Source organism: Boleophthalmus pectinirostris, unplaced genomic scaffold (genome assembly GCF_026225935.1).
Source record: "Boleophthalmus pectinirostris isolate CB_2022bp ecotype Guang Dong unplaced genomic scaffold, ASM2622593v1 HiC_scaffold_21, whole genome shotgun sequence".
Taxonomy (NCBI): domain Eukaryota; kingdom Metazoa; phylum Chordata; class Actinopteri; order Gobiiformes; family Gobiidae; genus Boleophthalmus; species Boleophthalmus pectinirostris.
Window position 1 is genome coordinate 9,619,303 of NW_026571175.1, and position 27,047 is coordinate 9,646,349.

At 39.1% G+C, this 27,047-nt stretch overlaps 1 protein-coding gene across 1 annotated transcript in view; it reads right to left on the reverse strand.

The window, feature by feature from the left end:
• angpt1 (angiopoietin 1) overlaps positions 1-27,047 on the reverse strand; it is a 142,250-nt gene that overhangs the window by 64,632 nt on the left and 50,571 nt on the right. The window contains exons 2-4 of the mRNA XM_020939302.2: positions 22,566-22,721; positions 21,198-21,319; positions 16,782-17,014 (exon numbers count right to left, since the gene is read on the reverse strand). Coding sequence (XP_020794961.1) covers positions 16,782-17,014; positions 21,198-21,319; positions 22,566-22,721 — 511 coding nt within the window. The remainder of the gene's footprint in view (positions 1-16,781; positions 17,015-21,197; positions 21,320-22,565; positions 22,722-27,047) is intronic.

Below are 27,047 nucleotides of genomic sequence, written 5' to 3' on the forward strand. Positions count from 1 at the left end.
GCGCCATCTGCCCCTCTGACCGCCCACACTAGGGTGACCAGATTTTCAAGATAAAAAACTAGGACATCCCCGGTTTGGGTTGGTTGGTAATAATAAAATTATGAAACGAGTGCGTAATTAAGGAAAATTGTTCTGCACTCGGCACTAATGTGAGTCAGTGTAGTCAGATTTTCTTTGTGGTTTGGTCATTTTTAAGCCGCTTTTCTGTATTTTACCTAAACAAATGACAGTTTATACCTCTTTACTGTTGGCAGGGATCAGATTGGTCAAAAATAGGGACATCTGAGACATTTCTTGTATAAAACTGAGACAAATCACTGGTTTTGGGGTAAATCTGCTGGGACAGGGGATACAGGGCTCAAAACTGGGGCTGTCCCGGGTAAATAAAGACGTCTGGTGGTCACCCTAACCCACACTTACGCACACACTCTATTCACACTAGGTAAAATAAAGTGTTTCCAATGTTGCCCCACTCTGGCACATGGCTTAAAGATACGGTTTAAAATTAAAGATGGATTGTGCAACTGCTGTATGTCTCCATGGAGATGTGATAGCTTTGCCTGGAATATTTATATGGAATATTTAGCTATAAAAAATGCAAGTGTTTGAATCCTTTGGCACAAATAAAGTCATCTTGAAGGCTGACTAAGGTAAGATGTATAACTGTAATGCCATACTGTGGAATATGCCAGGATAAACAATAACATTTCCAAAGAGGCAAGCATGTCACCGCAGTATACAACAGAGGTGGGACCAAGTCTTTTGTTAAGTAAGTCTCAAGTGTTTGACCTCAAGTCCAAGTCAAGTCCCAAGTCAAATACAGCCAAGTCCAAGTCCAAGTCTTGAGTCACTGGCCCTTAAGTCCAAGTCAAGTCCAAGTCGTCTGCTTTGAGCTTCAAGGCATTTCAAGTCTTTAAACCAAAGTACCAAATACAGCTGAGATTTTTGCAGTTTATCTTAAAAGTCATATAAATGGCAAAAATCTAAGTTATATTTGTTACGTTTTGCAAGTCTCAACTAAGTCTCAAGTCTTTGACCTCAAGTCCAAGCCAAGTCCAAGTCTCGAGTCACTGGCCCATAAGTCCAAGTCAAGTCCAAGTCGTCTGCTTTGAGCTTTGTCATTTCAGGTTTTGCAATTTATATGCATTTTAAGATAAATTGTACTTACAAAAATCATAGTATATTTATATTTGAGTATTTATAGAGTATAGAAGAGTTGTAGAAATTTATTTAGTTAATCTTTCTTTTTTAAATGTCTTGACAAGATCTTAGTGTGAATAATTATGGTCAGAACGAATTCAGATTTAAAAGTGCTCAAGTCTCAAGTCTTCTCAAGTCTGAGCCAAGCCCCAAGTCACTGACCTTCAAGTCCAAGTCGAGTCCCAAGTCTTAGTCCATTTTATCAAGTCAAATCTTAAAAATAGTAACTCAATCCTGACTCGAGTCCAAGTCACGACTTGCAAGTCCCACCTCTGGTATACAAACAGCATATGTAAATCCATTTCAGAATCATGCACGAAATGTCTGTCACATTCATTTGGATAGTGTTCTGGCTTAAAATACTTTGTACGAGATGAATATGTAAAACACTACAAAGACTTGCTGTGAGGATGTGTCAGAGGAAAAGCCAAAAGAACAAAGAGACAAGTGGGATGAGGGAGTGAGGTTAAGTCAACACTACGAATTCACTTCATGATGCCTCAAATATGAATACAAACAGTCAGTTTATGTTGTTCTGTTCTTATGAAGCCAAAACTCACATGATCTGAAACAAGCTTGTCGAAACAGATCAAATACTGTTTTCTCTTGATGCAAGTCGAAGATGACAACCAGACTGCACATAGGAGGCGATGCCAGTCTTCTGGTCCTTATTACAACTTATAAAATATGTTCTGAAGTTCTTTATTTGCCAACCTTGTTTTTTATGTGTTTTTTTTTCAGTGGTTTTGTTTTATTTTTGGTTTTAAAGTGCACTATAATTTTTCAGCTTGTCTGCATGGAGAATATTCCAAAATACGGCATTGAATTTCTATATCTTCCAGTTATTCCAATTAAGGCCTGACCGATATATTGGTTGGCCGATATTATCAGCCGATATGGACACTTGGAAACATATCTAATATATAAATCCTGTCGATGTGGGCCGATATTTCACGTGGGCATGTTATACCTCGTTATAAAGCTTAGACTCGCTACATTTTGTTCATTTAATCCAATTTACAGACAGATAAATGTCCTAATATGTGGCTCCGCAGCAGTATTTATCTGCAGAGTAATTTATCTGTGTCTGTGGCCCAGAGTCACGTCACCTGCCGCCATAAATCCATGTGCAACACTGAGATTATATTCTTTTTACGGGCAAACGATTGGAATCTGGATTAAAGGACATTTATTAGAGCAGACTTGTGATCTGAGATGAGCCTGTGTGAGTAGTGAGTGTTGGAAAAATGTCTGTTTTGAAGCTCGTTTTGGTTATTTCTCATTGGTTAGTTGCTGTAGCTCCCACACAGACAGACTGTTTTCTCTTCTATTGGCCTAGTGTAAAGTGAATATATTGGCTGTATATATGTTACTGGAGCTGCATTGATATGTAAATGAGCTGTGAGTAGAGCTGTAAATGAATGACATTTAAGCGGTAGTTTACTTTTTTTTACTAGCTGCTAGAATGTGATGCAAAAATGCCATTAGGCCGACCTACTGTCTGTAAATATGATGTAAAGAGTCAAAATAACAATAAATGTTGCCTAAATAAACCCAATTTAAAATCCACTAGAGCCAATCCTAAGCTTTTTAAACTATTCAAAATTTACAGTGAATTTTACATCACTAAATATATCAGCAATTATACAGGCTATCGGCAGCTCCAACTCCCATTTTATCAGCATCATATCGGCCGCAACAAAATCCATATCGGTCGGGCCCTAATTCAAATACACTTGTTTTTATTGCTCCAAAATACCTCGTAATACATATATTCTTACAGTGCACAGGCTCTCCTCTCCACAGATCTGACCTGGTTACATTACCTGCTTGTGTCCACGGGGATATACAAGCAAAAAGGTTCAAAGTCTCCATAGAAACAAGCACGCCGAAAAAAATTACAGAATCGTAGTGATGTGACTCTTTACTTATTTAACACTACGTCTGCTTATAATTCTGTAAATTACTCCAGATGCCCTTCCTTGGATTTTTTTGGTTCAGAGTTTACAGCAAATTACATGCCAGTTAAGTGGTAGCACGAACAAAGTCAACATTTACGCTTACTGTTTTTACGCCATCAAAACCAATTGGTAGGGAATTACAACAATTATATCTTCAACCTCAATTTGAACAGTGGGTTTTCTGTGTTCTTGGCCATTACTAAAGCCCGCGGTTCAACAAAATCTGAGTAAGTTGTAAAAATTTTGATGGATGCCTGTGCGTTTGAGGTAATGGTTCTCTGTAAAACATCATATTTAGCAAACCTGAGCTCTATTAGTCTAATAGCAGTGTGTGGCTAGTTACCTCCTAATGAGCTTTGTGTAATGACCACAGCCAGAACAGCACAAGAGCTGCATCTCCACTTCAAAAGACCCCTGCCCGGGCCCCACTTAACTCTGCAGGACTGGAGAAACTTACAGTACAGTAGAGCTTTTGATTGTATAAAACTTTTATTGATATTTTGCAGCGACGCCAAGCTGGAGTGTTCTATATGTATCTTTGTTGTGAAATGTTCAGCAGCAGTGTTGGGAGTAACGCATTATAAAAGTAACAAATTACTGTAATGCATTGCTTTTTGCAGTAATGCAGTAATGTAAGGTATTACAGGGAAAAAAGTGGTAATATTTTACTTGGTACAAATGACAGTAGCGTGTGATACAATTTTTTTTTTTAACCTAGATTGAAGTGGTGTTTTTTTGTGTGTTTTTCTTCATACAAATTCACTAAAATCACCGTGATATCAGCAGCGGTGAAACGTCAGAGATGCGCCCGCGTAGACTGTGATCGTGAGAGAAAGGAACGACACCCAATCGTGCTCGAGGGTTCTCTCAGGGGTGGTCCTAGATTCCAAGTTCTAGTCCAAGATTAGTCCTGGTTTGGTCCTGGTTTAGTCTTGGTTCAGACCTGGTTTAGACCTGGTTTAGTCCTGGTTCAGTCCTGGGTCAGCTTTGGTTAAGTCCTGGTTTAGTCCTGCTTTAGACCTGGTTTACTTCTGGTTTAGTCCTGGTTCAGTCCTAGTTCAGTCCTGGTTTAGTCCTGGTTCAGTTCTGGTTCAGTCCTGGTTCAGTTCTGGTTCAGTCCTGGTTTAGCCCTGGTTTAGTCCTAGTTCAGTTCTGGTTTAGACCTAGTTCAGTCCTGGTTCAGCTCTGATTTAGTCCTAGTTTAATCGTGGTTTAGTCCTGGTTTAGACCTGGTTCAATCCTAGTTCAATCCTGGTTCAGCTATGGTTTAGTCCTAGTTTAGTCCTGGTTTAGTCCTAGTTTAGTCCTGGTTTAGTCCTAGTTTAGTCCTGGTTCAGTCCTGGTTCAGTCCACAGTTCAGTCCATATAAGGCGCAAAAGTTCAGCATCTTCACAGTTATGTTGGTGAGAGTAACTTAAAAGTAATGCAATATTCATGTAATGTCTTACATTTTAAATGCAGTAATATTGTAATGTAATGAATTACTTTGAAATGACATTATAAGTAATAAACGCATTACAGTTTTAAAGTAACTTGCCCAACAGTGTTCATCAATTACCATGGACATACAATGCACACATTAGCAAATACCATCAAAAACGTTTTCAAACAAGTCTGAAAACTCACAAAATGGATTTAAACACACATTTTCAGGAGCCTGTGATCAAAACAAGCGTCCACATTGTTGTAATTTCTAGCTCAATCAACTCTTTATGGTCAGATTGTGTGAAAATAAAACTCAGATTCAAGTCTAACAAAGCTTCAGACAGAGCAGTCCCTACAGTTAGCGTCGGTGTATCAGTATCAGTGCTGTGTTATAAGGCTCCCGTGTGTTTTGTCATTTGACTGAAATTTGACTCCGCTTTGCTAAAAGTTCCATTAGGAATCGTAAAGTTGCGATATAGCATTTTTGTGTTATGAGTATTGTGGGAAAGAACATCACAATTTTGTTTATTCAAAATGATTGGCTCCGATCAAACCACAGAAATACTTAATCAATCAATATCACTTTAGTTGTCCCAGAGGGGGAATTTAAGCACACAGAGCTGTAAAATAAAGCAATAAAAGAAAACCTCAAACAAAAGTCTCAGTGAAGTTTAACAGATAGGGTCATTAGATCCAACGTCAGGGCAGTTCGAGGAGAGTAACAGCCCTCTGGACAAAAAGTGACGTGTTCCTTTTTTACTTGAATAGATTTGTTAATGTTTTTTTTTTGCTTTCTGATTTATGAAATTATTCTGACTATGTTGTGACTAGGGATGCAGCAATATATGATGTAATATTGTATCATTCATATCGTTCGTTCGATACACGTGTCAGTATGCACGTGTCCCTCCATGTGCGCTGTGTTGGATCACAGCGCCGTCCTCAGATGCAACAAGAAAACAGCTCCATATGGACTTACAGCTGAACTATTCTAACAGAGATGGATTTGATCTTTTAGTCATTTTTATTTCACGTCGATAAACTTTTAATATCTTTACAATTGCTTCTGGCTTTATATCGACTTTAATGCGCTCGTATACACACCAGCAACGTGACTCGCCACTCTGTCTCATAAGTCTTACTCAGAAATCGGTTGAGACATTTCTGTGTAATATAACATAGTTGTAGTGTCCAGAAAGAGGATGGGAGAGCGCAGTGTGTCACAGACTCTAGGGGGCGGTGTGGGAGGAGCTACTGTCGCTGCTGGAGGAGGACAGTGTAGCACCAAACATAGGCGTGTACACCCAGTGAGACTCGGGAGGAAAATAAACCATCAAATCATCATCAAAGAACGAAAAGTCTGATAGTGTAACTCCCGTACCACTCTACATTAAGAGTAGGACTGGTATATTATAAAACATAAAATAGCTTGAGAAAGATCTGCTCTTATTTTCACTGAATACTAGTGATGGGCAAATGAGTTGGAGCTCCGGAGCACGTCTCGTTCTTTCTGAAACAAACTGCTCTGAAGCCGCTCACGTGACCAAAGTGTCGAAGTGTCGGTCCCTCCCCCTACTGCGTCGCTCTGCGTGTCAATCGCTTCAGTGTATCGAAGCTCTGTGATTGGTTCAGAGTGCTTCAGAGTGTTCAGCGCACTTCCGTGGTTTGACAAGCGCTAAACTGCTACAGTTTAAAAGATGCACCAATATTTCTTAAACATGTTGGGTAGTGAGGAGTATTGTGTGACGTTAGTGGTGATTTTGGCGACTTTTGGCATTTGTTTCATTTTCGAGGGATCACTTTATCTAATTCCACATAACAAGCTAACCTCTTTTCTTATTTACAGCATGCTATTTATGTTGCTCTTTACATATTATTTTAAATCATCATTATTATTATTGTTGTTGTTAGGTACAGTGTAGGGGTGTGCAAAAATATCAGAATATCGATATATCGTATCGTTTAATGTGATGATACAGTATCGATATCGTGGCCTATTGTATCGATATATCAGCAAGAGTATTTTTATGTGTGTTTTACTAAATTATTTTGTTACAGCGCTACAGTTTTGTGGCTTGTGGAGTGAAAGGAAACTCATTTATGCGACACATTTGACATTTTCACAGTTTTGATGATTAAAATGTTTGTGTTTCATATGAACTTTGCACAAGAAGTGGTTTAACAAAGACTTTTAGTATCACAGCCATGATTTAGACTTTATTTTTTATTGAACCATATCGAATCGATTTGAAATATATCATATCAAATCGATAGTGCACTGTATCGAAATATGTATCGTATCATGGCCTGTGTATCGAGGTATGTATCGTATCGGCAACTTCTTAATGATACCCAGCTCGAGCACAGTGTATGCTCTGGACACAAGTATTGTCTTACACTAACAATACTTCATCGATGCTGAGACACCTGCGTGCCAACGGTTAAATTTGTCCACTAGAGGTCAGTGTTTCTCCGAGGCCTCAGACACGTCGAACCACTTGAGACGATATTGCTACTGAGGTGTCAATGCTTCACGAGGCTCCATTCGCCCATCACTACTGAATACAAATGTTGTAAATCATTGAACCAAATGAACTAGAACATTTCACATATAAACTACAGCATCATCGTGTTTTTATATTATACTCATTAGCAGAAACAATGACATAAGACTTTTTTCCATCCAAAACGTACTGGAATCAAATCGATATCATGACCCTTGTATCGAGATATGTATCGAATCATGGGAAAACCATATCGTTGCATCCCTAGTTGTGACCTGACTGAATAACCTAGTTGAAAGCTTATCAGTGTCTTGATTCAAAACTGAACAAGGATAAATATCCGCTCTCTCCTAATGTGTATTGTGGAAGGAAGCCAGAGCACCTGCAGGACATGACCGGACTGACAGGTGAATTCATCCATTTCAAATAAATATCACTGTTTGGCTTAGGTTTTAGTCTAGTTTTAGTCTTTTTCCAACTTAGGCAGACAGTCCCATCCTTTTAGATAAAAAATGAAAACAAATCTTATCTATTCTGGATTTTTTGTGGACAGTAAATTGTACGCTTAATTGCCCGTCGATGAATAGAGATTAAAAGCTCTCGGTGATCACTGAAGGCTTCTCTCCGAGGCAAAGTCAAGGATGATTTGAGTTCACTCCAGAGGAAATGCATCGTCTCACTTTTCAAAACAGTCTCAGGGCAGCAGACGCCACTGGATGCCGTGAAACGCTAAACCGGCTTTTGGCCCGAAAACGCTGAGCTGCACAAACAAACACGAGGTTTCCGAAGCGCGGGGGTATCGCTCGGCTCCAGCCTCACTGTTTGGAGGGTCCTGATGAAAAGTTTAAGACTGCGAAGGAAGTTTGAGGTAATACTGTCCACTCCTACACCTCCACCGGACAGGGGGTCTCTCAGGGACCATCGGGGTTTGACTGATTTCAGCTGGAGAGCGAAAAAGAGGAAGAGAGGGGGGTGGGTAGAGTGGGTGAGAGAGCGAGAAGAGGGGAGAAAGCATAAGAGAGACGATAGATGGATAGATGTGAAGGAAAAAGAGGCTTAGAGGGGAGAGAGGGAAAGTGAAAGGAGAATGTGAGCAGAAAGAGGGGGAGAATTAACAGTAAAGAGAGATTAAATGAGAGATGACGGACAAACTGAGAGAAAGAGAAAGTGTGCAGAGAAAGGAGGGAGGGTAGGAGGAAAGGAAAGTTAAAGAAGAGGGAGAAAGACAAAGAGAAGGGGGCGAAGACAGAGGAGAAAGTGAGCAGAGAGAGGAGGGAGAGTAGGAGGAAGAGGGAAAGACGGAGGAAAAAGTGAGCAGAGAGAGGGGGGGGTCAGAAGAATGGAGAGAGAGAGGGGAGAGAAGTTACAGGAATAGAAAGGGGAGAGAAGCGTTGAGAGAGAGTAAAAGAAAAGGGAGAAGAGGGGCAGAGGAGAAGGGGAGAGAGGAGGATGAGAAGGGATGTAGAGAGGAAGAGGAGAGGATGAGGCGAAGGAGATAAGGAAAGAGCGGCAGTGTAGAGGGGAGAAGAGGATGAGGAGACGGGGAGAGACGAGGAGGAGAGGGGGAGGAGAGGTGGATACTTTGACCCTGACTCCTGTTGCTTCCTTCAACACTTCTGCCCCCAAACGGAAAAGACCAACCACAGAGCGCAGGCAGCAACGACTATTAACGTCTCATAACATTAACACACACGTTTGCAACAGGAAATACAAACTGGGTCAAATGTGTCACCTGCAAGATACTTTAGGGTTCCTTTAACAAAATAGGACAAATGGACTTTTTCTATTAAATCTTTCTAACACACACTGACCACACTTAAACTAATCCAACATCAGTAATGGAAGAAGTACATGATTTTGGGCCCGGTCAAGCAGAAGTAAACAGCAAGGCCAAAAATTCAAGTTAATGCATCTGATATAAAAATGTATTGAACAGATACATATGTACTCTAGTTTATGAAACTGTTGACCTTTTTTCTGTACCATTTTTGGTTCTAAAGTTACATACATTTTAAACAGACCATGTATGAAACATGGAACAAAAAATTATTTCCCAAATTTCAAAGACCTGCAAATCATGTGTAAATAAATGGATGTATTTCATCATATCTTGTGTTATTCCATCTTTGAACTGGTGATGAAGGTACATGATTTTTCCAAAAAAATGTATTTAAAATGATAAAAATTTGCTTGGAAGAACTGACATATTTTATAGAAATATTTACCTTTCATTTTGAAGTAATATTAAAGTATTTGGAAGAAAAAAGTTGACAAATTATGTAAAATCATGCACCTTCTACTTGTTTGTACAATTTTCCCTCCGTTACTTTTCCCTCCGTTACCATGACCTTTCTTAATAAAAAATCTCATTACTCAAAAAGTAAGAGATTTTTCAACCTAATCTTGTACCATATGGTAGAAAAATATATGAAGCAAATATTCAAACCAGTTTGTTAAGGATATGTAAGTGAGAACCAAGAGTTATCACTGTTTGGTATTTATTGCCCAAAAAGTGCTGCATATTTCACTCCCTCCATTACTGACATGAGTTTTTAAATTTTTTTTGTCAACAACTTGAAAGAATATCGCAAGTTTAACTTGACCCTGTTGGAGTGTAACTCTTTCCTACATTCTGATACTTTACTTATTTCAATAGTCCCTCTAGTTTCTGAATAAGAGCTACATTTGAATGTAAAAGATCTGCCCCTGTTTCCCTCCATTACCGCTTAACCTGACCCTTTTGTTATTTAAGTACATTTATAGTTACTGGGAAGAAAAAAGGAGGAAAGGAGGAAAAATACTGAAGCACTGAACAGGATTCCCACGTTCATGGAAATCTTTGAAAAGTCATGGAAATTGTAAATGTCATTTTCAAGGTCTAGAAAAGTCATGGAATTTTAGTATCACTTTCACGCAACTACAGCGTTCTGTTAAGTTATTTCCAATCATATGCACCTTTTTGTTTAAAAGAACAACAATAAGATGCACTGACAGTATTTTGAATGTAAAAAACTATAACACCAAACCATAAGGTGAGTGGAAAGTAGGGCTGTAACAATAAACGAAATATCGTGATATCGTAGCTTCAAAAGTCTCACAATAATATCGTGGGGTGTCACAATATATAGAATTACAAGTTCCTTTGCTTAAATGCATGGTTTTATAGTAGCAAAAGTTGATGAACATTAGAAACTACAAATCCTATGATTCATTTCAGTGAAAAGATATGTTTTTGACTTGAATTCTTGGGATTACGACAGAAAAAAGTTGGAAAAAAGACAGGAAAAAAAGTCACACCTAAATCTTGTCAAGTTATTTTAAAAGCAGAAACGTGTCCTATCAGCAATTATATTAGCCTCTCCAAACTATTGCAATAAATATCGTACCATGAGATGCATATTGTGGTAAGATCGTACTGAGAGATTTAGATATCGTTGCATCTTAAATGTGTGGTTTTATAGTAGCAATGGTTTATGAACATCGGAAACTACATATCCCATGATTCATTTCAGTTGTAGAGATATGTTTTTTTACTTGAATTCTTGGGATTATGATGCAAAAAAGTCAAACCAAAATCTTGTCAAGGTATTTTAAAAGCAGAAATGTGTCCTGTCTACAATTATATTAGCCTCTCCAAAATATCGCAATAAATATCGCAACACGTTCCAATGTTCCTACGTGCAGAGATTTCTTCAGATTCTTGGAATCTTTTGATGATATTATGGACTGTAGATGATGAAATCCCTAAATTCCTTGCAATTGTACATTGAGACATGTTGTTCTTAAACTGCTGGACTATTTGTTCAGACAGTTGTTCACAAAGTGGTGAACCTCGCCCCGTCCTTGCTGGTGAATGACTGAGCTCTTCGGGGAAACTCCTTTTATACCCAATCATGACACTCACCTGTTTCCAATGACCCTGTTCACCTGTGGAATGTTCCAAACAGGTGGATTTTAAGCATTCCTCAACTTTCCCATTCTCTTGTTGCTCCTGTCCCAGCTTTATTGGAACGTGCTGCAGGCATCAAATTGAAAATGAGTGAATATTTGCATAAAAACAATAAGTTTATCAGTTTGAACATTAAATATCATGTCTTTATAGTTTATTCAGTTCAATATAGGTTGAAAAGGATTTGCAAATCATGGTGTCCTGTATTTTTTTTTAAGTTTTACAGAACGTCCCAACTTCACTGGAATTGGGGTTGTAGTTTTTATAGCTATTTTTATTTTTATTTGTTTATTTTTGCTTGCTCAAATTATGGATGTGTTAAAAATACACCCTTAGACAATAATAAAAATACTTAAAATTTTCCTTCTTGTTAAAAAAAATGTAGCGGGGTAGGAAGTATAGATACTTGCTCTCAGATGTAGTGAAGTAAAAGTAAAAAGTATCCAACTGATTTCTAGGTTAAAGGAAATTAAACGGACTACAGGACACCCTTGACGACAACCACACTTGGCTGACAGTTTAAAGATACACTATGTAACTTTTTTTGTGGTCTATGGTCTATGGTATTTTTAGCACTCGTGTATTTAAAAGAAGTAGAAAGTGATAGAAAAGAAAAATTGTGAAAGGGACCGTTAATAGCCTCACTTGTACATCACTACATGTTTAAAAAGCAGCTACCATTACAAAGCAGTGAATCCTCATGGCGCTCATATCTCAAATAGGCTCTAATCCTCTGCTAAACCACACACATATTGATTTACTCTTGTACATTTTCACTTCACGGCTTACTTTTCGAGCTGATGATGGGAAATATTTCTGAAACACTTAAGCAGGAAAACCACAAATGCAAATGAAGCTGCTGCAAATTGATCCCAGGACACTGAACATTCAAGGGAAGTCTCGGGAGAGGGGCAGGATTTAGGGCGAAGTGGACGCTGTGTTTTAACAACTGTGAAAGAGCTAATGAGTTCAGGCCATTCCGCCCGAGCTACGATCCAACATGGCCGCCGGGTCAAACTGCTACGGGCTGAAAGGGAAATCCCAGGTCTCGTATAAACAGAAGGGAGTGTCTCTGAGAACGAGAGTCCGGACAATTATTTCACCATATTCCCATGTAATATTGTGTCTGTGTGGTTGTGCTGGCAACAAGAAGGAGGCCCCATGCTGATTTAAAGGAATGGACCGACTGGAATATTTGGACCAGAGACAGAAGGACCAAATCAAATCAGTGATATAACAGGACGTGGTAAGATGGCTCATACCAGACCAGAACTGAAATTAAGCCAAAGATGTTCATTTTGTCTTCGTATGTACTTTAAGTTCTTGGGTTCTTTTTAAAGACAATAAAGTAAAGTGAATTTACCTTGTTGACATGTTTCGGCTGAGCTGCAATCATCTTCAGAATTGTCACTAGTGTTGGTGGTGACGTGTCGTATATCAGCTGTCGTTACTTCCTGAAGACGTGGTCAGCCTGATTCACGTGGCAGAGGAGGAACGCTCCATCATCACTGTTAATAGGAGGCACGGCCAGCATTAACCCTGATGATGGAGTGTACCTCCTTTCACACACCTGAGACACCCTCCTCCAGAGAACACGGGCGAAGGGAGGCGTGGTCAGTCTGAGCGACCTGCCAGGTCAATCAGGTCTGACCACGCCTACAGGAAGTAACAACAGCTGATATACGACCCGTCACCACCAACACCGGTGACAGTTCTGAAGGTGCTTGCAGCTGCAGCCGAAACATGTCAATAAGGTAAATACACTTTACTTTAATGGCCTTTCTGTGTGGAGTTTGCATGTTTCTCCCCGTGTCTGGATGGGTTTCCTCCGGGTGCTCCGGTTTCCCCCATCAACCCAAAACATGCTCCAGGTCCAGAACAGTTGATAGTCAAGGTCAATTAAATACAATCAATTCAATCATTGTGTGTGCTTAGGCAAGACACTTCACCCACATTGCCTAGTGTGTGTGTGTGAGTGATGGCGGTGGTCGGGGGGACAGATGGGGCTGATTGGCATGGCAGCTGCGCCTCTGTCAGTGTGCCCCAGGGCAGCTGTGGCTACAATAGTAGCTTACCATCAACAGGTATAGAGTGAATGAATAATGCTGAACAATGCTCTGTAAAGCTTCTTTGTGACAAAAAATGTCTGTGAAAAGCGCTATATAAATAAAGACAGACTTACTATTTTCTGATCTGTTATAGTGTTGTTTCTTCATCACAAACATACCTGGAGTTATGTTTTGTTTCATTCATTCATTCATTTAATGCACAAAGATCAGCGCTGAAATTGACAGTCTCTGAACAAAAGGTAAAAGGTAGCTGTTAACCTGAAAACTACCACTAGCACTGATGCCTCACAGCAAGAAGGTTCTGCGTTCGATCCCCGGGTCGCCTGGGCCTTTCTGTGTGGAGTTTGCATGTTTCTCCCTGTGTGTGCATGGGTTTCCTCCAGGCGCTCCGGTTTCGCCCATCAACCCAAAACATGCTACAGGTCTCCAGGAAGAAGAGTTGATAGTCAAGGTCAGTTAAATACAATCAATCATTGAATCTGCCCAGGGACTACAGGTGGAAATGAACACTGATGCTACAACCTGGTACAATGCATCTCTCCTGTTAAGGTTAATGTAAAAAATGTGCATTGTCCCTGTCTCATTAAAATAAATAAATAAACATGACATCACAAGTCAGAACAAAGCATTTTGAGCTTTGGAGATGCATACAGCTTAATAATAAAGGATTACTGAAACATGTAACTGCAACAAAACACAACTCCAGGTATGTTTTTGATGAGGTAACACTATTATATCATGACCTAAAGTTTGCATAATACAGGACCTTTAAAGCAAAGCCTCAACAACTATCAGCTACTAAATCCAACCTTTGTTAAATTCAGTTCAGAGAAAAGCAGACATGTTTCCCATTAACAAATGCACAAAGCATTTCCCTCTGCATGCTTTTCAAAAACAAAATAGTCTGTATTTTCGCTAAAATAGGCCAAAATACATCCATGTTTGTTTTGGTTCGTTTGGGTGCTCAGAACGCCCAAACCACAACGCTGACCTGTGATTGGTCCGAACCAATGGTGGCCCGGACAAATTGCAACAGCAGGAGCCTGGCCAGATGGATTCTTGTAAGTTTGTGAACTCACAATTGCCATGGGAATTCTTACTAAACAAATGTAGGTCTAGTTTAAGACAGATTCAGTCATGGTCTAGCCCTGTGGTACTTGGAATAGAAAAATTTGATGAAATGGGAGTTGATGTGAGAAGTTTGAAAATAACTGTACTAGAGTTTGTTGTTCTGTCACCTGGGACAGCAGTAGTAACACTGGGTAGTATCTTTAATATGAGTTCAGTAGGACACAATTGGAAACACATTTTGTTTTGACGGTGATCTCACACTGGCCTTTTCCTCTCTCAGTATGGGGCAGGTTTACACAGCCAGTGTCATCATCATTTTGAAGGATCAGTGTATGCCAGTGACGTGAGGAAATACGTCTGGAGGTTTAGTTTTACTGGCAATAAAATTCTCAACATTTACTATAGAAGTGTGGATTAACATTTTGGACAAGGCCATGACAAATAAGCAGACCTGTTGAAAATGCATAATCTATTGGGACAAATGAACTAGATGAATAGATATAATATTTTCCTGTTTTTCCATTGTCTATTTTTATAGCACACCAATCTATAAATCTTTACTTGTTTATGACATCAACCACACTAAGAATAATACAAGACCATAGATTTATTAAAATATGTTGATCTATTGTTAGCTCAGATGAATCAGCCAATTTGATGGATTAAAATTAGCCATTCTTTGTTTATATGTGCCCAAATATGGTTAGAAAGAAGATTTATGTTTACATACTAGACCCAAATGCGTTATCAGAACCCCTAACCAAATTATTGCCTGAGGAAAGACCTTATCTAAACTAAATCTGGATTTTCATAGACCTCCAGATATGTCTTGGCAGAAAGTCTGTTGCTCTTGACAACAACAACAAGCAGTGTGTCTTGTATCTGGTCATCAGCTAGAAGAAATGAGTCTGTTGCTGCAATTTTACTTACAAAATGTGACAAAAAATATTCAGAACCAGGCGGATATTTGCATGGTTTGAGGTCACACCATCTGTTCTCTGCAACACTATTCCTTCCCGTCTAGGAGAGGTAAGTGGGTATCCTTTGCAATTGGAGACCAGAGACTGTGCGTGCATATAAATGGGCATACATAACCTGGTACACACTGCTATTGAAAAACCATCACCCCTGTATCTGTAACTGCTGCTGTTAGACTCAATATTTTGGTCTTAAACTTTCATATTAACCTGTTCTACATGATCATGGTGTTTTTATTATAATATTTTGTCTATAAATGAAGATATTAGGGGTGTAATGGTACACAAAAATCACGGTTCGGTAAGTACCTTGGTTTATTTGTGTTTATTTAACCAACTATTTGTTTTAACATTATACAAATGGGAAAATAAAATAAATGCAAAGTGCTGTTTGGTAATAATAATAAGTTAAATAAAATATTCTCAAATAAATGTGTATGAAATTTATTAAATATTATTAAAAAAAAATATTCCTTGTAAACGGTAAACACAATTTTCAAAAAGGAACATCCAGCACTAACAGTTCCAGGATGAAAATATGAAGTCTTCATATTTTTGGCGAGAAAAAAACAACTTGTCCACATTGTCTGCAGTAAGTGCAGATCTGCTGGCAGGGAGGAGCGGAGATCCCATACAAAACCCAAGAAGGCGAGACTGTAACTTTTTTGAGGATTCATGTGGTTTGGAGGGACATAGTCAAGGCAATTGTTGTCAAGGCGGTCACCCTAACTATAAAGAGCTGTGGGAAACACTGCCACTCCAAACATGGATGAGTTTGGTTGTGAATATTAAAGAGCTGAGCCTTCTGTGTAGCTGCACATGTAGTGGTAGTGTTCACTTGTGCACAGCCCTGCACCGAACCTAACGTCCTCTACCAAAATGGTTTGGCATGAATACATATATTGTTACACCCCTACAAGATATGAGCATTAATAACAGGTAGATGAGGTGCCTGATTTCCTGGAGTGTTAGCAACAGCCTTGATTGACAGCATTGTTAAGTGCCCACAAGAGACGTTTCCTTATTGTTACTCGTTTATCCCAAATATGGAACTCGACTCCAAATTCACCCCTGTAGCTACTAACCTCATTGAACTTTATTTGACTGAAGCCGAGTCACCTTCTTTATAGTCTATCATATAGTCTATCATAGGGACTAACCAGATCTGAACCAGAAAATGATCTTTTTCTGGTTTCTGTATGTCCACCCTACCTTGCATGTTTCTCATCTTTTTAAGATGATTCATCGGCATCTCTCACTATACATAAATGATTGATTGATTGATTGCATTTATATAGCGCCTTTCAAGATACCCAAAGCGCTTTACAGTTCATTATTGAGTCACTTCACACTCAGCGGTGATAAGCTACTATTGTAGCCACAGCTGCCCTGGGGCAGACTGACGGAAGCGAGGCTGCCAATCTGCGCCATCAGCCCCTCCGACCACCACCATCACTCACGCTCACTCATAATTAGATATAGTGCAACTCTTAACACTCCTTATCATACCCAGTGTTCAGTTAATGTGCATTGTCACTTTCCAAATGGCATTAAAAATACATCCAACACCAGAACCAGGATGCTTGAACCAGGATGCTCACAACATGCATGAGTTATAGACGTACCTCCGTCCTTGGAGCAGAGGTTGATGAGATTGTGCACCGTGTCCATCATCTCCTGCTGTTGCCTCTGGAGGGCGCTGCTGTTCCCAGTGGCTTTGCTCAGCTGTGTCTCTAGCTCCCGGATGACCCCGCTCTGCCTCCCCACCAGGGTCTGCAGACTTCCCTTCTCCTGCTTCAGTGTGTCCAGCTCCTCTCTGTGTCTCTCCTCCATCTCCTGCATCTTCTGCTCCAACAGACTGGAATTCAGGAAAAACACGAAAGGTCAAGGAGAGTTTGTGATTGAAGATGGGAAAGCCCTGAATTATGGCTTGAGTCTTCGCAAATCCTCTGGCACGAGTGTGCTTTTCATCGTCTGAGCGTTTAATAAAGTTTGATATCAGTGATTTACTGATTAAATAACTGGATTTCCATATTTTCGCAGCCAATATACAGTTTGCATTAACATTCCTCGGAGTGGGCATGCTGTGATCGATTTTTGCATACAATTCCAATCAAAATGATGAAGTATGTTCCATTTGTTTTACTTGACTGAGGTTTCCAATCGTATAACCTGGGACATACCACAAACTTTACAGTACCAAGAAATATCTGGTGTTCAATTCAGTTAATGCAATACATGAATGTCTGTTCCTTTACAGTAACACATTTACTTAAGAAACTTTTGGATTAAACTGTATTTGTAACCTTTTAACTTTAAAGGTCCAATGTAGTTGTAGTTTTCAAGGTAACACCTACCTTTAAGCTTTTGGGAATGATCCAAATTATTCTAGTGAAGGTGTGTGAAGTTTAAAACCAAAATGGAGCACTTCTGCCTGAATTACCACATGACAAAACAAGTGTTTTCTGTTTAAGAGAAGAACTCAGCTTAAATATGCAGAATTTGTGTGTTAAATGCGTGTAAATGTAACAAAACACAACTTCAGATATGTTTTTGATGAGGAAACCACATTATAACAGATCAGAAAATGGCTTAATATGGACCATTTAAAGCTGTAAACATGGAAAAGTGTTTGTACACGTCGCTATGTAACATTTTGGGTTGGAGTATTGATGTGACGTTCATGAATAAGCCGCCTCTTTTGAACAGTTCTTTGATTTGAATGTTGAAACCAGACTTCATTTTTTAAAAGAAACTGAATCTTTTTCTTTCTAATTTGTATGCATTTACACAAATTAATGCTGAACCAACACAAGACTCGGTACAGAAGCAGAGCAGGCAACATACAGAAGCAGAGCAGGCAACATGACAGACAAAAAAAACCTATTTGACAACATCTGGTTTTTAAAATGATTACTATCGTAGTGCAACATTTTATTCAGGTCATGCATAATTTCAAAAGGTAAACACACTTCCACTTTACTCCAGTCTTAGCCAAATAAATCTTAGCCTTGGTCATTTCTCTCTGTGATAAGTTTTGTCTTAAAATGAGTTCTCACATTTGCTTCTGTGACGACTCCAGATTCAGATGCCATAAAGGAGCGGAAAGTGGGTTGGATGTATGAGGGTCGTCCAGTCTGGTTTGATTTGACACTTGCTGGAAAGCGATGCAAGTGGCAGAAAAATGAATGCATGTGAATACAGGTTGCCTACCGTTTGATAATCAAGTACCCCAGCTAAAATAACAGCAATTTGGCGAAGTATTTTCCCTAATGCAGTTGACTTGTTAATTGTATGCTAAAATTCCTGTATAGGCTCTGTTCACGTTACGTCACGAACCAGGAAGACGTTTGGAAAGTGCGATTACAACTTCCGGTGGGCTCTAGTCATGGTAGTAAGTCTGACAAAATCTAGGCATAATTAGAAAATGGCCCAGTTTTCTTCATCTACATGTCATTGTAGCATTCCATTATGTTTGACTAATCAACAATTCCAACCATACCTCAGTTTTCATCATTTCCCCACTGACTCACAACTTCGAGCGCAGTGGGTACATGCAGTTAGAAGAGACGAGGGCGCCAAATTCAACATGATTCCAAACAGCACATACGTATACAGTCTTCATTTTACCTCTAATCACAGTTCTCGACTGCACTGGAAGTTGTAATCGCATCTTTCCAGACGTCGTCCGGGTTTGTGACGTAAGCGTGAATAGAGCCAATTGATGAAGAAATTAGCAGCATAACTAAATCTGTCTTTACAATAAAGGCAGCCTCATACCTGAATTTTACAACCATTTGTCTTAAAGATGGTGGAAGCTCAAATCATTAAAGAGATTTTACTTGTATGGGACATTAACTGATTAATTTTTTTAAATTTAATTTTTTTTTTAAAGTTTCACTTTTGTTTTTATGCTGTGGATCTTCCTCTTTTTGCTCCCTGCATTAACTCACTCCCCCTTCAGAGCACTATCACAACACAATCAATGTGCAGATCACTAAGGAAGCCACATCGTGTCAGGTTTGTCAAGTTGCCGTGTACAGTTTTGTATCATGTTTTTGCCTATTTAAGGAGAATTGTCGTGTGGGAGCATGGGTCACGTAGGCTTGTGGGTGGAGCATTGCACAGAATTTTACAGCTAATGGTAAGAAGTAGGGATGTAACAGTAACCCAAATATCGTAGATAGATACTGTATCATCAAAGTTCTCACAATAATATCGTGGACCACCACAAAATATCAAATTACAAGTCTCTTTGCTTAAATTAAGAGTTATGGTGAAGCAATAGCTAAAAAAAAAAGACAAAGGGAACTACATAGACCATGATCCTTTGTGCCGTTTCAATGTAGACTACATGAAAAAATAACTAAAACTTAAAAGTGCTTACAACGTTTTAAAAAGTTTTAGTTCTTTGGATTAAGATTTATCAAGGCATTTTAAGAGGAAAAAGTATCATAATAGCAGTTTTGTTTACCTCCACAAAATAGTTCAATAAATGTCATACTGGGAGATGTATATCGTGAAAATATCATATTGAGAGATTTGAATATTGTCCTAATCTTGAGCCTCCCCACCATATCGTGAGCTTTCCCACAATATCACAATAAATATCGTACCGTGACTTTCATACTGTGACTATATCATACTGTGAGACTTGGACATTGTTACACCCCTAGTAAGGAGGATTTAAAGAGGGCGCGAGAGAGATCGCTAAAATACTCCAGCATGCATGGTTGACATCTAAAACCTCTTCAGGCGTGTGTTTTGATGAGAGAACATTTCAGCACGGTTGAAAGCTCAGTACCCCCTCTTTAAGATATTACATCGCCCTCCTAAACCCTCTTCCTGTAAAAGTTGAGAATGAACTAATGATTTAATGTTTTGGGATACCACAAATCAAACTCGATAACTTTGAGAAAACGTTGAGAAAGCTATAATCCATGGCCATCACCACTTTGTTAGACTTCCCTGCTTTGCTTTCAACTAACTGTAATGGGTCTCTATGGATACGGGCCACAGACCAAACCCATTTAAAACACTACCTCATCTGTGGCCCTCCCAACAGACCTATCACTGCCTTGAATAAGACGTGGAAACTCAAAAACGTAACCAAAATCTGCTCTTTAATTTATTCATTTTGCAACATGGAAAATCCAGGGTCATGTATCTAAATTGACAGACCGAGATAATCCAAGCTTCTGTAATGGATATGGTGGGCTCTGCGGTTCTTGGTAGCAAAGGTTTTGATTTTGTTTACACCACAATGTCTGTTGTAGTTTCATTGCACTATCGTTTAATTATGTGGCTGGTTCCTTAAAGTGGTGCTTCGAAACAGATCATATTTTTCAAAAAGCTCAAACTCTCCTATCAAATTTTTAGGCATTTTTACAGTTTTAAATTGACCCAACGTAAGGATCAATACAAAAGCAGATGAGACTTGTATTATTATCATTATTGTTAAAAGATGCAATGTGTAACCTGCGTAACGTTCTCGTGGATGTTAGTATGCCACTTGCTTGTCTCCATGGAGTTATAATGACATAATACTTAGCCTAGAATGTTCCGCAGTTTAGAATTATCTGCATGGAAACATCACCAGGCTTAAATACAGGTCAATTCTGTGGAGAGGCAACCCTGCTTACACCAACAATGCAGTTTTTTTTAGCATAAAAAACACATGTAATTGAAAAACTGTGTGATAATACTATAGTAATAATGTGGAACATTCCAGGCAAAGCGATAACATACCCACTACCAGAAAAGTTACACAATGGACCTTTAATATTGTAACACAATGCTTAACTTAGTGCATAATTTCCATGGATAATCATTTCACTGTGATTAGTTTGCAGACAAAATGAGTTACCACATCTGTCATTTAAATAAATACAGTATAAAAAGAGACAGTTTTTTGAACGACTCTTTGACATGAACAAATCCAGAAGATTTGGATCCCCTAAGACCTGAAATTCCCATCACTACTATATTTTACCAGTACCGTTTCACAGTGATTGAGGGATTTGAAGGCGTGTTGCGTTTACCTGTTCTTGTCGTGGAGTTTGCTGATCTCGTTGGTCTGGAGCATCAGCTGCTTCTCCAGTTTGTTGGTGGACAGAGAGTTTTCCAGAAGTTGGATTTCAAGCCTCGAAGTCTGATTAAGGACCTGGGAAATGCAGAGTGGAAAAGGATTAATTGTACAAGAAAGGGACAATTGTGAGTTGATGCATCCCTTAGTTACTTTTTTTCTCTGCTTGAACATTAAAAGCTTTACAAATGGCAAAAGGCATTGCAGTATGTCACAAATCTGCTTCATGGATGGATTACAAGTTGCAATTAAAATTGAGCCCTACCAATTTCTCACTAACACTACTGCAACGCTACAGTGCATATTTCTATTACAACGATTTGTAAAGGGAAATTTGTCTCCTGCATTTGATCCATCCTTTAATGCTGCTGGGGCATCTCTTCAGAAGCTGTTGGTGTGCACTCCCACACCCAGGAACCCTGCTCTGTGATCTTGTTGCTAGGCTTGGTCAGTGTTACCTTCGCTGGTGGATTTGACCTATACTGCATGTTTTGGGTTAATGGGGGAAACCTGTGTCCCTAGAAGAAACCCACCCAGACACAGGGAGAACATGCAAACTCCACACAGAAAGGCCTGGGCGATCCAGGGATCAAATCCAGAACCTTCTTGCTGTGAAGTGGGAGTACTAGCCACCACAGAGGTTGTATATAAGGTCCTATATTACACTAAATTGACTCCTGCGAGCTTATTAAAAACATACCCACTGATTTTCATTCACACATTCTATGTAATGCTTTATTATTTGTCTGTTATTATTATTAAGTTCTCCAAAGCTCAGAATATTTTGTTCCACCCTGTGATGTCATGAACAGTTACCTTTAGTTTGTTAGAAATGAGCAATTCCAGGGCTTAAATTAGCAAAATGATTGCAGTGAAGGTATATGGAGTTACAAAACACAGTGGGGCACTTATATTGGTATATGACATCACAAGGTGGAACAGAGTGCCCTCTATTTGAGAGAAGAATATAGGATAAATATGCAGGGTTTGTGAATACATGTAATTTCATCAAATGTTTCACCAACACAGGATGATATCTTTCAGGGATTCAGAATTTCTGACTTTAGCAGAACCCGAAACAAGTAACTTGAAGCTAGTAGTTTGCTGTTTCATTAGCTGACAAAACCCTAGCCTGCCTCAGAAACACATGTTTACAACCGTCTTTATTATATTTGACCAAACCAGACGGACTTTATGGAGGCAGTAAAAGCAGAAAACGCCGTGTCAAAGGACATTTGACCTGGGTTCACCTCTCACAAAGGACCCTAACGACTCCCATTATGCCCAGTATTTTCGATCATTACTGTTTGCTATGGCCCTGTACCTGTGTCTCTACGTCGGTGAGTTTGCGCGTCTGTTCAGCCGTTTGGGACAGGAGATTGGTGCCCATTTCCAACATGGCCGCTGTGTGGTTGTGCACGGCGCTCTGCTGCAGCTGAACCATCTCTGTCTTCATGCTCTCCTTGATGTAATTTTCAATCTGGAAAAAAATACAGAAAATATGAATTGTAGATAGAAAGATATACATTGAAGACAAGTATAGAGCAGAGGTAGGACAGTGACAGATTTACCCATGTAAAGCTACAAAACAAGAGCTTTTTAAGAACTCTATATTGGACTTGAGGACAACAAAGAAGCAGAAATGAAAAATATTATAAACTACAATGAGCAGGCTGTGGTTAGCACTCCTGCCTCACAGCAAAAAGGTCTCATATTTGATTCCTGCACTGTGATGGTTGAGTGAGCTTCCCGTATTAATGGATTTCAGCTTCCTGTTATATGAAAAATTTGGATGACTTTTCTCCAGGGTTTTGAATAGTTGATTTCCGTGGCAACCGTGATCATTTTTCATCATTCTGCACCTACAGATTGGTGGCTTCCTGTATTGAGAATGTTATTAGAATGATTTACAGAAAGATGGAAAAAATTGAAACTGAAATCTCTGGTGTCACTTGATAAGTTTTAGAAAATGATGATTGAGACTTGTGCTTGTTTTTCTTGAGAAATGCAAATGGTTTCATAATGTGATATTATTAGTAATAATTGTGTTGGCTTCTACCATGGCCAGGTCTCTGTTGAAATAGAAGAAGAGGTTTTGAAGCTTTGGGACCTCCTGGTTAAATAAAGGCAAATTATAAACAAATAAAAATTCTCACAGTTAATGGAGAGAGACAGTGTTGCATGTTGATGAAATATCTAAAAAAAAAAGATCCAAAAAATGTTAACTTGATCATTTCGATTAGTGACAAGGCCTTGGACAAGACTCTATTCAAACGGTCATATTAACAATAGACATAACCTGCCCACGTCTTTAAATAGACCTACTTTATGTGTAAAGAATGTTGTGGTGACATCTGAAACCCAGCAATACCAAAACATGAGCAATTGATCCCCACCGAGGCCTGAATTCCCATGAAAAGGACATTCTTTTATAAGGTCGAATAAACAAGTTTGTGAGAGCATTCTGAGATTTATTTTAAATGTTTCAATCTTTGCACTTTTCCCTGGGCCAGTTACGCCTTTTTGATTCATCTGAAAATACAGCATTGTCTAAATTAGCATTGCCCCTGAAACTATTTAATTTGATTTATCTTTCGAAATCCACAAACCTGTTTCTTATTGCCGTACATAATAAATTTACTCTCCACTGGTTTGTCCAGATGTAGGTGGTTAGTTTGTAATGGAGGACACAGAGATGGACCGATTTAGTACTAACTTAACTTATCGTGAAACATTTTGGGCTCTTATCTTTTAAAGCAGACCTATTATGCAAAACCGTCTTTTCAGAGCTTTTAAACACACCATTTACTCACCCAAAGCTGTATTTGGAGTGATTTGTTTAACTGATCTGCCAGAACCACAAGTTTTGAAAATTTTAAGTAGAGTGGATCTGGGTTCTGTACCCTGATTTCAGAGGGTGTTATTACTACTAATCAGAAAGGCTCATAGTTCATTTGCATTAAAAACAAACATGTATGCTTCCACACTAAAATGGAGAAAAGTTTACATAAAGGACTGAGAAACGGTGCAAATTTTTACTGAACCATCAATCGAACTTATCTCAGGTTTATTACTTATCTCAGGTAAAAGAAGTTATATATATACATTGTTCTGAATGTTATGAGAATTTTGAAGAGAAACATGTGATACAGATTAGCAATTGTGATGGAATTGTCTGAACTTTGGACAGAGGTTTTTCACGCACTATGGTCTTGTTCCAGTCCCTTCTGGATTCGATCTGAATGTAGGGAGTTTCTGGTCAAGCAAATGATTTGTGTATGTTTGAGCAATCTTTAATGGCTTATTTTCAAGGCGCTATTTGCTGATAACCCTCGTTTTCACCACCATCACTGTACACCTACTGCTCTCTACTAACGTCATTCTCCAATGTTATTTTCTGGATTGGGCTATCCATCGGCGATGCCAACTTCATCGCTCTTTATTGTGATGGTGTTTACAGCAATGTCAGCTCCCATTGGGCAGTTTTCTAACGCACACTTGTTTCTTTTATGAAGTCATTTAGATGAATATTGAGATATAAATGTCTAACCTATAACATAATGGTCCACAGGTGTCATAGATTATAACCATATAGAAGACAAAAGCAGTGGCGGAGTTAACAATTTGATGGCCCTAGGTGAGCTTGATTTTGTCTTATTGTTAGTTAGTTTTTTTGTATTTTTTTTATATTTATTGTCTGTTTTTCACCATTGTTCTTGAGACACGCACATCTCTATTTGAATTAGGGTGGATTGGAAACTCTTTCATCATGGGCCACATATCTAAACACAGACGAAGCAGAGGGCCAATCGAGGGCCGTAGACCGGTGCTCAACAGTGAATCGTTGAATCATACAGTGAATCATTGTGCCATCAGACTTTATTCATGCAAAAGATCCTGAAAACCACACACTACATATTAAATATTAACTTTATCAAGGTACATTTTCAAAAACTTGCAGTAAAAAGTTCATTTTTAATTCATGCAAGGTCATTTGGGCAAATTCACTAGGAAGCCTGAGGGCCAAGAAAAAATTGTCTGAGGGCCGCATTTGGCTCATGGGCCACAGTTTGGACATGCCTGGATTATGCTATGATTAAGTTCAAATCAAGCTGACGAGTCCATTCTAATGTGAAAGGGGGGATGCTTTTACAGTTAAAATAGATTTTTTAAAGTAAACTATTCTCATTTAATGTCATATTGAGAGAAAATCAAATTGCTCTGAGGCCTCGGCTACTAGTGGCACTGAGGGCAATTGTTTGGGGGCCCCTCCAGGTTCGGGGGCCCTAAACGGCCGCATACTTTTGCCTAATGGTAGCGCCGCCTTTGGACACAGACCTTTGACCTAACAAATAACAAGACTGATCTTTCTCACTTCAATCTGGACCATCTGTGTAATCAGTGCATTATGACCACTACCCTCTATTGTGTCTATGTTAGATTACAATGTTTTGCACTATTTTCTCAACTTGGATATCCAACTCTTCAAAAACATACTTTGTTAATATCATGTTTTGATAAATAAACTCAGCTCGATTTTGTTTTAAGTGGTGATTTGTCCCATGGGAGGCCGGTGGTCTTGGACACACAGCGAGATGATTCAATTATAAGGGTATGGAGGGGGAGTGGAGTGAAGTGGAGGGGGTTAAGGACTTTCTGGAGCACTTTCACTCCGTAAGATGTTTTACTTTGGCTCATCAGTGAGTCGTGACCGCCATGTTTGAGGAATGCAGCAGCCAAACCAAATCAACTTCAAGTCTCTCATGTGTTCATTCTACTTCACCATATTGACAATATAATGAAAATGAGGGAAAATAATTAGATATTTATACTCAAACTAATTGAATAGTGTACTGCATGGAATCATTTAGTAAAACCTTATATATATATAAAGACTACATCCATTTTGTGTCAATGTTTCTGTATCCCCACAACATACATATTAAGAAGTTTATATGTAGGATGCTATATAACCAATAATGTACTGTTTTAGTTTCAGTGTTTACTTTTATTTACTGTTTTTCCAAGCTACTTTTTGACAGACATCCACTCAAATTAATGTAACACCTTCTAAGAGAACCCAAAGTGATTCATCTGCCAATCTGTGCCATCTGCCCCTCCAACCACCATCAACACACACACACCGCATTCATACTCATATTCATACTTTAGAATTAGATTCCGACCTCTATTTGTTTCATGTCTTGACAGTTTGGGCTTCACTCTACTGCCTTCCTCAGATGTGTCTCATGATGTTGCTGTGATGTGTCTGATCTGGTTACAACAGATTTTGCAATGCAAGTGGGGAAACCATTCATAGATTGGGACAATGCTAAGGTCATAGGCAGACAGTACCAAGTAACATCGTTGGATTGAGGAGGCCATCGAGATCTGGAACCTGCTCACCAGACTATAAACTGGGACGAGGGGGTGTACCAGTCTTCTCGTACCTGAGCATAGACTGTGCAAAAAAGTGAACTAAGTGAGTGTGACGTCACCCACAGTGTTCAGCTCCACTCAAATGAAGCTCCCGATGCCACTGTTACTGGAGCGAATTTGAAGCCAGGCTCCATATTTGGAATGATGATTGAGGTTGTTAAATGTGCCCGCTCTTCTCACCGGAAAGCAGGAAGGGGGCTTACTTAGAAACGAAACACACTGTCGTCAATCAAACCTGTCGGGAGTGACCTCAGGGAATGAAGGCATCGGATCAGTCCGTTATTTATGTTCATATCTTGATTTAGGGACAAAATAGCGAAATGAAAAATTCAGGATCATGTAGAGCGGCTTGATATGAACATTTTTA